General features: G+C 37.6%; 1 protein-coding gene across 2 annotated transcripts in view; it reads right to left on the bottom strand.

Moving 5' to 3' along the window:
* Positions 1–15,246, bottom strand: part of L2HGDH (L-2-hydroxyglutarate dehydrogenase) — a 38,553-nt gene that overhangs the window by 13,104 nt on the left and 10,203 nt on the right. The window contains exons 5-9 of one of the 2 annotated variants that reach the window (XM_055303877.1): positions 10,939–11,101; positions 9,485–9,519; positions 3,298–3,465; positions 2,017–2,174; positions 633–764 (exon numbers count right to left, since the gene is read on the bottom strand). In XM_055303877.1, the coding sequence (XP_055159852.1) occupies positions 633–764; positions 2,017–2,174; positions 3,298–3,465; positions 9,485–9,519; positions 10,939–11,101 (656 nt within the window). The remainder of the gene's footprint in view (positions 1–632; positions 765–2,016; positions 2,175–3,297; positions 3,466–9,484; positions 9,520–10,938; positions 11,102–15,246) is intronic. The other variant, XM_055303878.1, reaches the window with a different exon arrangement.

Genomic DNA, 15,246 nt, shown 5'->3' with positions numbered 1-15,246 from the left:
CCTTCCTTTTTAAGTTAAGTTATCCTTCCTTGGTCTCACATTCCCCATGCATGAGGACTCAGACCATTAACACACTACTTCTCACTTCCATCCTGCAACCAGAATCCCTGAGCGGAATAGAACCTAAGAAAGAACAAAAGAGGATGAAAGGAAGATGTCATGTATAGAAGTATGTCTAAAAGGCTGTAAAAAGTAATCAAAATATACTGTTTTTTATGTTTATTACCTAGTTAATATGGTGATCGGCGATCTTATACAGAATCAAAATCAAAAGGCTTTGCAATGACAAAAATAGACAGGGAGATTAAAAAATTTCAGGCAAGATGCTTTTATCACAAGTGATAGCTAGACAGCAATATCACAATACACCTGCAGTGGAGATTTGAGTTTAATGCCATAAGGTGGTCTAGAAAATTTTAAATGCACCTAGTTTAGGCACTAACGGCCATGAGACAGCAAGGCCTGACGCATGCTCTGCAAAAGGAAAGCAACAACTTGCTGGGAAAGAGAAGACATACAAAGATTCAGTAGGCACACTGATTCTGAAAGTGTGCTTATGAATCACCAAGTCAGAACCACCTCCCAAGTCACCTAGATCATGACCATATTTGCAATCCTCAGCTTTTCCTTACCTAAGTATATCACTGACAGTAATTTCAGGGATAAACTTCTGAAGGTGCTTTACTGTTGCACTGAGAAAACAGGCTTTATACATTTCATTAACTCCATAGGAAAAATTCTGGAACACCAATTTAATCAAGCCACTGAAAATAAACAAAAAATAAAATATGAGAGAAAGGAATTCTTTATTATTACAAGAAACCTTTACAGCTATGAGATTTTGAGAGGTGGCATCAAAGAAACATAGGCAAAATCAGAAAAAAACACCTATTAAAAGAAAATCAACTTTTGGTCAATATAAGGAGGATACTTCATCAAAGGAATACCTTCCAGATTTAAATTCCCAGGGAATGCTGGTTTCAAACTGGAATTCTATAAAGCCTGCCAACAACAAGGTTTTCTTTTCTTTCTTTAAAGATTTTATTTATCTGACAGAGAAACAGCACAAGCAGGGAGAACAGCAGGTAGACAGAGAAGCAGGCTCTCTCTATGCTGAGCAAGGATCCCAACGTAGGACTGGATCCCAGGGATCTGGGATCAGGACCTGAGCCAACGGCAGATGCTTAATGCATTGAGCCACCCAGAAGCCCCACAACAAGGTTTTCTAAGGCAAATATTACATGCTTTCAATTACATCTAAAAGTTATTAACAGATCTTTAAATCAGAGCCATTAAGCAAATAGAATATCTACCCTACTTTTCTTTGGTCAGCCAGAGGTCAGATACTTCAGATCCTCAAGCTGAGACTCTATGGAACCTCCATGTATGTATATGTATATGTATTTTTAGAAGCACACACGCTAGAAGGCCCATCCTAAAATTTCTGTTTCAGAATCAGTGAAGGGTAAAATTCTAATATAGCTTAATAAGCTTTCTAGTGATTTTAATGTGAAAACCTCTAGTGTACAACACTGTTAAATAAAATACCTCACTGAGTTATTTCTTATAATAAAGAATCTGCCATCTAGGTCAATACAATTTATTGTTAGTTTTCCACAAAAGGAAACAACTTTGGTTATCAGCAATTTCTCCAGTGATTTTCAAAATAAGATGACTGGCTTTGAAATGATCTTATCAAAGTAAGCCATCTACTGATTTTGAAAGAAACTTTTTTTTCAAACTCAACTAAAAGATTAGGCAAACAAGATTTGGATTGTCAGATATGTGTTTGGCTTTTGGTCTTGTTCTTTTTGACCAAGATACTACCCTGGCCCATCACAATTTTCTTAAAGTAGTTAAGACATTATTCCACAAAGCTCTTAATCTGGATTAATTAAAAAATCAATATACCAATCACAAATATGAGGATTTACCCAATAAACAGAACATCAAGAAAGATGAAATTTCCCATGTTAAAAAATACGTGTATGAATTTTTTTATGTAAATAAAATTACCTCTTGATAATTATATCCATAACATCTCTGGCATTGAAGTCAAAGGGTTTGTAGCCCTCTCGTTTAAAGGCAAGAACTGCATTAGGTCCTAGCCAAATACTGCCGTCCATCCGCGGTGTGAAGTGAACCCCTAGGAAAGGAAACCGGCTATCTGGGACCTATGAATTTAATACAGCAAAGAGTTATTAGCTCATTTCATATTGCATTCTATTATACATGCAAACACTCAGCTGATAAAACTTTCTTCCAATGCATTTAAGTTGATTTCTTTCGATCTGTTACTGAGATATTCTTTTCTATATTTACACACTTCTGCCTAGAAGTGCCACACAATAGCAATGCTATTGACACCAATATACATTGTCTCATGTGTCCCTCTTTCTGGATTAAAAAGAAAGAGAGAGAACTGTCTTGATAACGTTATTCCCCACTCCCCAGCTCCTTACCCACAAACTAGAAATGTATATGGCTGGCAAGTAAAATCAGAGCTGCCAGGAGAAAATACCACATTTATAGTATAGGCTTTTAGAAAGTGGAAATACATTAGGTTGAAGCAGATGATATGTATGTTTTTGGCACCATCAAAAATATTAAATAGCTGAATAGTGGCAATTTCATCTAGTTCAACCTAGTAGTTCCAGAGAGAAGAATGAATTCTTCATTTAAATGTCTCTGCCTAGATCATGAAACTAGAGGGTGGCCACATCCCCTTTTCTACACCTATCCATATTGAACTGAGAAAGACAGCTGGGTATCTGGGTGTCATGCTATAAGGGAAAGTTCTCTTATGATTGTTCCTTCCTCCAGAGAGGGGGAAGAATTGGGTTCTTTCTTGATAGCTTTTTCCATGGAAACTCATGCTTTCTAGAGACATGCACTTGTAAGCCATTAATTACAATTTCATAACTATGATTTCAGAGTAAAGATTTAGGGATTAAATGACAAAAGAAACAGGTGAAATGCTTACCCAAAAAGCACTTCAAGATATTACTTCTGACCCAAGTAAAAGTTTTTGTTTCATTCCCCCCTCCCTTTTTTTAAGGTATTATTTATTTATTCATGAAAGACACAGATGAGAGGCAGAGACGTAGGCAGAGAGAGAAGCAGGTTCCTTGCAGGGAGTCCAATGCGGGACTTGATCCCCAGACCAGACCTGGGATCACACCCTGAGTCAAAGCCAGATGCTCAATCGTTGAGCCACCCAGGTGCCCCTGTTTCATTCCCTTTTTTGCCCACAACTAATCTTGAGAAGGGTGAGAAGGCAGAAGCATCATTACCTACCGGATAAATATTTCCTTTTACAAGATAGCATTTTTCTGGCTTCAAGAGCAGGTAATCTCCCCGGAATGGTACAATTTGAGGATCAGGATTACAGCCACTCAACTCTGAAATACGATCTGAGTAAAGTCCTGCACATGTCACAACATATTGACACTGAACTTCCTCTCCCTAGTGCAAAAGAAAATAAGAGTAGGTAGTAAAGAGGGAAACATAGGTCAAGGGGGGAAAGCAGATGATAGAAAAGATAATAAGGGTACAGAAATGGGTTTTTTCTTATTTATTTTAAAAGAGTAAAACTAAGTACAAGTATCAGCAAAATAAGTTCTCCAGCATGCAAGGAGGTGTCACCTTAAACTTTGTACTTTAGAGGTACAATCATTGACTGTATCAGGATACTTAAATCAGACAAATATATACCCCCCTATTTTACTAAGATTTACCATGAAACTTAACTATTTGTTGTATAAGAAGCAAACTTCATATAAATGGGTAGCCTCCGCCAATATGGCCTCCTCTGTATTTCAGACAACTTCTCCTGTCTTATCTATGAGTAACTATCCTCCTACTCTTAGATTGCTTCACACTCAATAATCTTGCTCAATTCCAATCCACCAACCAATTTCTCCTTCCTGATCAATATTTACTTTGCAAATCGAGGCTACTTTTGAAATTTCATCCTTTCAATCCACATTTACTGAGAACACACACTATAGAGTTAAGGCTTGCTTTAATAACTAGGAGACCACTAATTTTAGGCTGTTACATTTTCCTATAAATTTTATTTTGTGATTATCTGCATATTTTATGCTTTACTCTGCCAGCATTAGCCAATTTGTCACCCTATTTCCTAAATGATTTCATTTAACCCCAATTCCCTACCATGTTCTAATTTCCCTCTTTAATTCTTACAAGAGTAAACAACTAGGACCCCCTGCTCCAGGTAATTTCCTGTTCCTAGACTTCTTTCTTGGAAAACCTGTTTCTGAGACCTCAGACTTATCTGTCTCAACATTCTTTCCAGCTCTTACTGATTCAGCCTTATTCTATCTCTACATTCTATTTTGTCTAGCTACAAAGGTAAGCCTCTTTTCAAGTTATACAACTCACACTTCTGACAGAAATCGGATGGAACTTTTTCATAAAGAACTCAAATTAGCTAGGCTAAAACATGATAGTTTTAAGATCCTTGAAGTCAAAAGTGCTATGTCAACAAAAACAAAAAATGCCTTCTTCTAAATAGGCTAATATCTTCCTGTTCATCTAGAGGTATGCCACAAGTACATGAAATATTCTTATGTGATATAAATCTGCTAGTTCCTACTTGAAAGGTCAGCAATTATTTTGTTCTTACAACATAAAATGTAAATAAGACTTATGATAAATGTAAAGATATGAGAATTTGTAGAATAGTACCAGCATACAAAAACCTAGAATTTCTCTTTTAAAAACTCAGGGAATAGTACTACAGAAAGGAATGACTAAAAACTGTCATAGGTCCCTGAAATAATTTTATAATATCCATGAAATAATAATTAAATTTAGTAACACATTAACTTCACATCCAAAATTGAAATTTAGGTAAACACACTGAATGATATATTTGTTCAAATAAAAATTTCTTAAAAAAATAAACTATGCATCTCTACTGCTATTTCAGAAGTGAAACAGACTTTTTCCCTATATGCAATGCATAAATCTTTAGTTTGCAAATCCTCTCCCCTAAAAGTATTCTTTTTTTTTTTTTTTTTTTACAGAGGGAGGAGAGGGAGGGGCAGAGGGAAAGGAAGAGAGAGAATCTTAAGCAGGCTCTATACCCAGCACGGAGCCTGACACGGAGCTTGATCTCACAGCCCTGAGATCATGACCTGAGCTAAAATAGTCAGACACAACCAACTCAGCCACCCAGGTGCCCCCTCGCCCCCCAAAAATTTATTCTTAATTTAACCTCTTTTAGCTTCTCATAGAAGCACAGATGTCCAATTTGGTAAGTTGACTTAAAAAATTTAATTATAAAAAATGTTTAATTATATTTAACTATATTAAAGGTAAATGCCAAAATAAAAGGCAACAGCTACAGCAACTGTGGGTAAAATACATATTCGCTGGAATCCCAGAGGCCCCTGCATATCTTCCATCACATGATGCCATACTCTAGTGAAAATGGCCCTTTGATGAGGGCAGGAACAGAAACAGACTTTTAATCCTTCTTTGAATGGAGATCCTGGATGCTCTGTCAGTCACTTGGAGCACATGACCCTGTAGATCTGATCAGGGTGTCTGTGGCAGACAGCGATGTTTTATGGAGACTTTGGTAGGTCCCTATAGGCAAATCACAACACAGAACTTTAGGATTTTGGAGGAAATTTATACCATCCTCTGCAGATAACTGTCTTCCTTTTGAGAAAGTATATCTGGCTTTGACTCAACACTTGACCACAGGTCAGTAAGTTACCATGTAAACTACCCATTATTGGTTGTATGTTGTCTGACTCACCACGCCCCAAAACTGGGTGTGTACAGCAGTATTCTGTCATCAAGGGGTAGCAAAATATACAAGATGAGGGATGTATAGGTCCTGCAGGCACACATAAGTTATAGAGGCAGGTGGCTCAAATTCCCATGACCCCCTAGTCCTGCTAAATTACTTCCTCCTTCTCAAGTTGCCCTGTGGCCCTATGAGAAGTTCTCTACGATCATCTGGCCAAGGAATAAAAAATACAGGCCTATTTTATAAATGGTTCTGCACAGATTCTGGTTACTTGAAAGTAAATAACTAAAACCAGAGCCCCACTCAGGAATGACCCTGAAGGACTGTGATGCAGGTAAAAGTTCCCAGTGGGCAGAACTTTGAACACCATACCTGTTGTTTATCTCACCTAGAAGGAAACGTGGATAGAAGTATGGATCTATATTGCTTCATGTGCAGTAACTAATGCTATGGCTGGTTGGTTAGGAAAAGGAGCTCTGAAAAAAAGGTATGTGAATGGACCTTTCCAAACAAGCTCAGAGAGTGATATTTGAGTTCCATATGAATGCTCATTGAGAGTAGCCATGGCAGACGAAGATTGTGATAACCAGTAGACAAGATGACCTGCTCTATGGATGTTAATAAGCTTCTTTCCCCAAGCACCCCTGTCCTTAATGGCTTCATGAACTAAATGGTTATAGCAAAAAGGATGGAGGTGATGCCTGGGTTCATCAACATGGACTTACTTCCAAGGCTGATCTGGCTATAGCCACTGCTAAATATTCAATCTGCCAACTGCAGAGACCAGTAGAGCTAATATGGTCCCTGGACCACTTCAATTAAAAAAAAAAAAAAAAAGCCAGCACTTAGTCCTCACTGAAACAGATACTTGCTTGAATATAGATCTGTCTTCCCTGCCTACAATATTTCTGAAGAAACCACCATCTGTGAACCTACAGGATGCCTTATTCACCATTACGGTATTTTGCCCAGAAGCATTACTTCTGATCAGTGAGCTTATTTCACAACAAATGAAGTATAACAATAAGCTCATTCTTGTGGAATTCACTGATCTGACCATTTTCTCCATTGCCCTGAAGCTGCTAGGTGACAAAAAGTACAATGTGTTTTTGAAGATTCAAAACAGAATTCACTGGCTAGCAACACCTTGCAGGGCTGGGACAAAGTCTTCCAGGATGCTCTATATGATTTACATATGGTATTTCTCCCAGCCAGGATTCACAGGTTTGGAAATCAAGGGGTAGAAAGGGCAATAGCTCTTTACTATTAAATTAATCCACTAGTGGAATTTTTGCTTTCTATCTCCACAATTTTGGACTCTGATATTTAGAAGTCTTAGTTCCCAAGGGAAAATTGCTTCCATTAGAGAATAAAAAATGGTTCCATTAACCTATAAGTTAATACTGCCATACCTAACCACTTTGGGTTCCTTGTGTCAGTGAATTAACAGGCGAGAGGATTACTCTCCTGAAAGGGGAAACTGAAAATGAGTCTCAAGGAGAATTAGAGTTGCTACCACACAGAGAGCTTGAGGATGATAAGCAGAAAGATGTCCCCAATATAGATCTCCTGGGGGTTTCTCTTAGTATTTCTATGTTTTGATATAAAAGTTCATGGAAAATATCACAACCCAAAATAGCCAGGGCTACTAATGCCACAGACACTGCAGGAATGAAGGTTTGAGTTATCCCACCAAACTGGAACATGACTAGCTGAGATGCTTGCCAAGGGCAAAGGAGCTGTGGAATACTTAATGGAAGAAGGAAATTATAAATATCAGCTATAACCAGGTGATCAGTGAGAGAAATGAAGAATGTATAGTTATGAATATTCTTTCCTGACTTTGAAATAAATATATTTGTCTATATACAATTCTTTCTTTATCTTCATTATTATGGACTGAATTGTGTCCACCTCCCACAAGTGCATTTGCTGAAGCCCCTGCTCCTAATGTGACTGTATTTGGAGATAGAGCCTTTGGGGAGGTAATTAAGGTTAAATGAGGTCACCTAATCTGCGCTTATAAGAGTAAGGGATACTACAGACTGCTCTTTCTGCACATGTGCACGCATAGAGAAGAGGCCATGTGAGGACACAGCAAGAAGGCCGCCATCCACAAGCCAAGAAGAGAGATCTCAACAGACACCAAACCTGATGGCACCTTTATCTTAGACTGCTAGCCTCTAGAACTGTGAGAAAATAAATTTCTACTCCCTAACCCATCCAGTCTGTGGTATTCTGTTGTGGTAAACAGGAAGACTGATACACCCATTTCTATGATTTCTCCATTATCTAACACAGGGTTTTTCAACCTCATTGCCACTGATGTTTGGGACCAGAGACTTCTTACTGTGGGGCCTATCCCTCACATCTAGCATCCCTGGCCTCTATCCACTAAATGCCAGTAGTGCTTACCTCCTCCACCAATTGTGACAACCAAAAATGTCTCCAGATATTGCTGAGTATCTCCTGGGGGGCAAAGTCACCTCCAGTTAATAGCTATTGATCTAATATATTTAAATAGTGGTTAGTTAGCCTTATAGGATCACAAGGAGGGAATGTGACTCAGCTAAACAGAAATGAAAATCACAGAGATGGATTGAGTGGACTTTGTATCTTTTTTGGAGAGTTAGCATATTTTCAGCTGTATATAAAAGATAGTTGCATCTTGCAGATGGAATCATAATTTTACTACTGTGTGTATCTGGAAGTTAAATGTGGTTATAAGGGGTGTGAAAGGATGCCAAGTTGAAAAGGGATGGCCTGCAGGAGTTTAACTGTCAATTTGGTTAAGCTGGGAAGTATAACCGACACAATCCCCTTCCCTGTAATGGTTCTAACTTAAAGTTGACCAAAAGAGGAATTGCATATGATTTGGCAGGCATAAGAAGGCAGCAGCCATTATTCTCTGAAGGTCATTCTAGTCCAATGGGGTGACAAAAACCCACTGCTGAGTGAATTATAGCTCCATATCTAGCTCTGCTTCCCAACTACTAATCCTACAAAGTATTGCCCTAGCCCACTACTTGAGTGAGAGGCAAGAGCTCCCCCAGAATGCCTCATGAGCTTCCCATTTACAGTCCCACTTTAGCAGATGGACACACTTGGCTTCCCAGACTGGCTGGAGATGCCTTTAATCTACCAATTCCCCTTCTGAACCTGTGCTTCCCCAGATCACTTCACAGCTGTGTAAGATCTAATTCCTATAATAAATCCTACAACCCTCATGAATGACTCTGTTCACATGATTGAACTCTGATCATTCAGGGAATATATAGTGAATGCAATGCTCCTATGCCATTCAATAGCTCTAATTTTAGGCTACATGGAGATGAAGGAAAGCAGTTCATTTCCTTCTGAGCAATCTGCCCTCCACCAAAGTCCTCTAACTGGTAGAGAGTTAATAAGTTAATGCAGGTAAGTAGGTGGAGCAATAAAATATTTATCAGTTTTGCCCGCAAATGCTAATAATCCTATTCTTTGCTGGCACAATCACTTCGTGATGACATTTCCAAGTTGATACCCTTTTAGAAAAAAAGTAAGCTTTAAATTGCTTTCAGAGAATTTCTCTCAGAATAACTTCTGCATTAGACAAAATTCACTTAAGGACATAGAAAACAACATTGTAATTAATTCAATTTTTTAAGGGAAGAGATGAAAGTAGATAACATAGATGCAAGTAGTGTTAACAATTTTTACCTTTGTATTCCTAATAATGATTGGATATTTCATCTCTGGAAAAAAAAAAGAATTAGTGGAAGATTTATTTTTAGTAAAGAAGGCCTACATTTTTGATACATTATCCTAGTAACAAATTTAAACAATTTTCTTCTGTTGTAACTATGAGTGCCTCCTACTTTTCATTCTAATGCTCTTTACAAAGTAATAAAATTAAACTAGTTCATATTTGATAATATATAAAACTCTGGCATATTTTAAAACTTGTTTTAATTCATTGAATCTATGGTTATAGACCACTCCCCATCTCAGATCCAACATAGGGAGTCCCAGCTTTTCTCTGAACTATAATCCTAGAAACCAAGCTGTCAAATAGATAATCATTAATCTGTATGTATTTTCACAAAGGACTAATGAGAGCTTTTTGTCTAAGTGTTGTAAACTGAGTCTTTGCAGATTCTAGGCTTCATAGAGAAGCAAAAGTTATCACAACACAAAAATTTCCAATAATAAACTATTTATAAAATACTATAAAATATAAAAAACTATAAAATCTCAATCAGGCACATGGAATCCTAAAGTCTTAAAAAGCATATGTATATCAAGTAAAGAATATGATCTGTTTGTATCATAAATTTGATTTTATGCTACCTGTCAATACTAATCTTAATAATTTAATGATTTTGTTAATCATATTGCATTTTAGAAGGGCTCTGGGAGAATGATTCAGATGGCCCAAATCTCCTTAAAAATCTGTTAAGGAAGAACTGAGAACTACACTTTTTCTCCTTCAAATTTCCCAATAGCAAAAATGTCAAAAAAAAAAAAAAAAGTTCAAGGTTACAAACCAATTCATTTGGTTTTAAAACAATTTTCCTCCAAATAAAGCAAAACAAAACAAACTCTAAGTAGTCTACAATGGTGGGGGGCAGGGAGAGTTCAAAATGGCTGAGTCATACCCTATCTCCAGACAGTCTTATTCAGTAAGACTAAGTGATGCTAAAATCTGTGTTTTTCTTAAAGATTTTAAAGTAATCTCTACATTTAACATGGGGCTCAAACCCACAAACCCAAGATCAAGAGTCACATGCTCTTCCAACTGAGCCAGCCAGGTACCCTGAAATCTGCATTTTTAATAAGCATTTGCAAGGAATTTTGACCGTAATCTTGTAATCTACAAAATAAGCAAGTGTCTGGAGGCTAGTTTTCCATTAACAGACTAGGCAGTTCAGGTTTTAGCATCAGTCAGTAGTGTCCAATCAATGCTAAAGTGCTATCAGCACAAGACACCAGAAGCTCCGATTCTCCCACATTCAATCCCATATTCATCCTTTCTGCACCTGCATCCAGTTCTGCACCCTACTTTAGCCTAGCCCCTGGTGGCCCTCCTGTCAGTACCATCCCAGCCAAAAACAGTCCCAAGTTCGTTCAGAAGTCAATACAACTATTCAAAAGAAAAGATAAGGATGCCTTACCATCTTTACTTCTTGAAGGAATTTCTTTAGCCATTTCAATATCTTTTACTTCAAAATTGGTCAAGACAAAGCCACCTGCTTCTTGGAAATCCTGGGCAAATGACAAAGCCACCTGTCGATAATCCACAATGCCAGTGTATGGGCAATCAATAGCCATTAGGCCCTAGGATAGGATTATGAAAAAAGTCAAGATCATACAAATAAAAATCATCGAGAATAAGTTGTTCAATAAATTTTATTTGGGACTGAATTTTTTTACTGCTAATTTTGATAGATAGCATTCATCATCATTTCAGGCAGAAATTCAGTGCCTACATGATGAGATGAACACTGGGTGCTATACTATATGTTGGGAAATTGAATTTAAAAAAATTTAGGGGCACCTAGGTGGCTCAGTGGTTGACTGCCTGCCTTTGACTCAGGTCATGATCCCAGGGTCCTGAGATCAAGTCCCACATCAGGTTCCCTGCAGGGAGCCTGCTTCTCCCATTGCCTATGTCTCTGCCTCTCTCTCAGTGTCTCTCATGAATAAATAAATAAAATATTTTTAAAAAGTAAAATAAAAAAATAAAATAAATTTTAATAAAAAAATTCAGTGCCTAAATCTGATGTTGAATATGTCTAAGAAATAAATAATATTGGCTAAATAAGAAAATCTCTGTACTCAGGAAATAATTCTCCTCTGTAGGGGAATTAATTTTGCTGGGTTCTTCTAGCTGCTACAATGAGTTTTTCAGTTTTATTCATCCCTCATCATACCTGATTCTGACTCATATCTGAGTCAAATTCTGTATAACCAAATGATTGTTTTAAATAAACTCTACTGAGGTTTTCCCAGTAGTGTATCATATGTCATGCACACTCAGTGAAGACTCAAGAGTTGTTCTATTTACAATGTTGCAGAGTGCTGATTCGATTTACTACAGACTATCTTCAGGACTACAAATACTGAATGGAGATTTTAGTGGTTAACTCACTTTCTCTTCAGGTAATAGAGAAATTAACAGCCTGAGCTGCTTGTTGTTATGTTGCTATTGTTGTTGTTTTGTGGGTTTTTTTGTTTTTTGTTTTGCCACTCAAGACATGCTCAAACTCGATAGATGAATGATTTATAATCATACTTATTTAATTTCTTAGAATAAATGTTGAATGTTCAGTGGCCTTCTCAAATTCTTAAGAACAGAATTTCACATACCAACTAATGACTAGACTTTGGTGAATCCTTGAAAACAGCATCATTTTTTGTTGCCTTACTATGTATATGAGTATATCAGTTCTCCCAATCTGTTTCCCCTAAGAGGGTGGTAGACTGGTTCCCAGGACAACTAATGCCCAGAAGCTATGTGTGGCTGGTAAATGCTGCCATCTTCTCGTTTGGTCAGCATGGAACTGGTGTTGTTGCAGTTTTACAATAATATCTAATAGTATTATTTTAAATGTCTCATTCTCGTAATCAGCCTCACCCCTACTCCAGTACATTTACCTGCTTAACCTTTAAAGCTTTTGACTTTGCCACCCATCCCTGACCACTAATTCCAAATGGCCAGATCACACTAGAACTAAAGGCTCACAAAACACACAATAGTCTCTTGTCACAAATTGAAAGTAACATAGTTAAACTTGACCCTTGCTTCCAGAATATGAAATCATTTGCCAAACATAGATGTCATTCTGTCTTACGTAGTAGATACATATTTAAGATTTTTACATAGACCTTATATTGCCTGACCACCTCCAAATTCACATGTCAATGGCTATAATCCAGCTTCAAACTATAAATAGTATTTGGGGTACAATAACTTTGGAAACTAACTTAGGATAATATCAAGAGCTTAGTCACAGAAACTTCTCATCTCACATAAAACTACATGACAAATAAGATAAAAGAGGGATAAAAACACACTGTAAAAAGTGCTTGTATCAATAGTTTTTTTGGAATCCCAAATATCTTCCTTATTCATCTTATTTTCCTATTACCCAGCACAATGCCTGACACACAGAAGGCACTCAAATATTTACTGAATAAATGAACTTCTGAGGGCTGTCACCAAACATACTAAATTTCTCCTGCATCTAGACCTTCGCTTAAAGGTCTCCCTTCAGAAATGTGTGGGAGATATCAGAAAGGGACACAGAACATAAAGACTTCTAACTCTGGGAAATGAACTAGGGGTGGTGGAAGGGGAGGAGGGCGGGGGTGGGGGTGAATGGGTGACGGGCACGGAGGGGGACACTTGACGGGATGAGCACTGGGTGTTATTCTGTATGTTGGTAAATTGAACACCAATAAAAATTAATTTATAAAAAAAAAAAAAAATAAAGGTCTCCCTTCTTTCTTTCTCTTTCTAGTGTTGGTTTTGTTCCTCCTCATGAGATGCTGGTATGTCCTACTATACATGTATGTTGGGGGAATGTAGAGTGAGTCACTGCAGCTAAGCAATCCAATGTCCAGGCCCAGGATGGGGCTGGTAGACAGGCTGGCTGTCAGCCAGGAGGCTGGGCATGCATTGTACAGGTTAGCAGGTCAGAGCTTGAAATCTGAGGTTAGGTCAGTGGCTGGAAAAGAACTAGGCAAGCAGGACACAAAATTGGGAGTTGGAAATCAGTCAGGAGGAGAGAGAGAGGAACAGATGAACGTGTGGTTGACCAACAGTGTTAAAGAAAAGGCAAAAGGATCATAAAAGCTAAGGTGAGAGTGAGCAGTCAGGATTTGCACAAAGAGAGGATGTTGAGAGAAATCCTCCAAAAACAAAGTTTACAAAAACTTCCAAGGTGCCCCCTTTGGGGATATTTAATCTTCTTAAAGAGATCTGGTCCAAAACACCCTTTAGAGCTGCCCTGATAAACTTTTTCTTTCTGGAGAGCCTGGAAGAAACAGAAATGAACCCATACACTAGAAATTTTGCCCCCTACTCCTGGTAGTAGTAGTAAGGTTTAAGGACCAGGAGAGAATTCACTCTAGACCTTTATGAAATAACCATACTAAATTTTCCACCATACCTTTCCACCACTAAATACACCTAGGCATAAATAATTATAATGTGGCATTATATAAAGTGTCAGACAATGCTAATGTGGCATTATATAAAGTAGATCAGTTCTGCAGAGTCCTCAGAGAAAAGCAGGCTATAACTCCTTTATAAGTTACACTCCTTATTCATCTTTCAAGTGAAGGCTCATCTCAAGGCTTTCCTAAATTCCTAGACGAAGCTAAAAGCTTTCCCTTACATTGATATGACAGATTACCAGTTCTATCAAAATACTTATCTCTATATTAAAATATTTTCTGCTGTACTATACCTTTCTTTAGGCTGACCACCATATCTTACTCATCCTCATATCTACAGTATCTAACAAAGCGTTTGGCACATAGTTAAGAAGAAAATGTTGGCTGAACAGAAGAGAAACAATACCAGTTCTGAATTAGATCTGAGGGCAGGGACTCTTTAGGACCTGTGTAATCTTAGGAAAGTAACTGAATCACTTTCTTCATTTATAAGACACAAAATTACATGTAGATATGTAATTTGATTATTTACGTAAACATAGCTCATCTACTCATTCTGAGACCTGTGAAGATCACATGGTCAGGTACACAGAACAATATCCGGACTCATCCTTCACCTTGTGATGTGTGAGAAGCTGGTTTGTTTGTTTTTTAAGAGTCAAGCATGATTATAAAGCATGGACTCCTCTTCCTATTCCTTCCGCTCCTTAAAGCCCCTCACAGAGGTCCACAACAGACAATGACTGTTGTTCCAGCTGGCTCTGGGCCCTAAATCAAGGTGCCCTTTTTCCCATGTCCAGTCCAATTCCATCCTATTTATCAGAAACTTGATTAACTGTCCTAAATTGGCATATTTTACATGCCATTCTCTTGCCCAAATCCTTCAGTGGCTATTAAATAATCCCTACTATTTAGACCAGAGCCTGGCAATCTTTTCTGTAAAGAGCCAGCCACTAAATATTTTTGTTTACATGGGGCTTATGATCTCTGGTGCTACTACTCAGTTTGGCTATTTGGTACAAAAGCAGCCAGAGACAATACAAAAAATAGGTGTATTCCTAAAAATATCTCTGGACACTGAAATTTTAATTTCATGTAATTTTCTGTGTCACAAAATACTCTTCTTTTAATTTTCTTCAACCATTTAAAAATGTAAAGACTATTCTTAGTTCATAGGCCATAAAAAACAGTTAGCAGTCTGGATTTGGCCCACAGATTGTATTGCCAACCCTGGCTTAGACTGGTAGCATTTGCCCAAAGCCTAAAAGAAACAGACAACAAAAATAAGATATTTGATGAAT

Source organism: Nyctereutes procyonoides, unplaced genomic scaffold, assembly GCF_905146905.1.
Source record: "Nyctereutes procyonoides isolate TBG_1078 unplaced genomic scaffold, NYPRO_anot_genome, whole genome shotgun sequence".
In the NCBI taxonomy this organism is placed as follows: domain Eukaryota; kingdom Metazoa; phylum Chordata; class Mammalia; order Carnivora; family Canidae; genus Nyctereutes; species Nyctereutes procyonoides.
The sequence above is the reverse complement of the archived record's forward strand: the minus strand, read 5'-3'. Positions and strand labels throughout refer to the sequence as shown.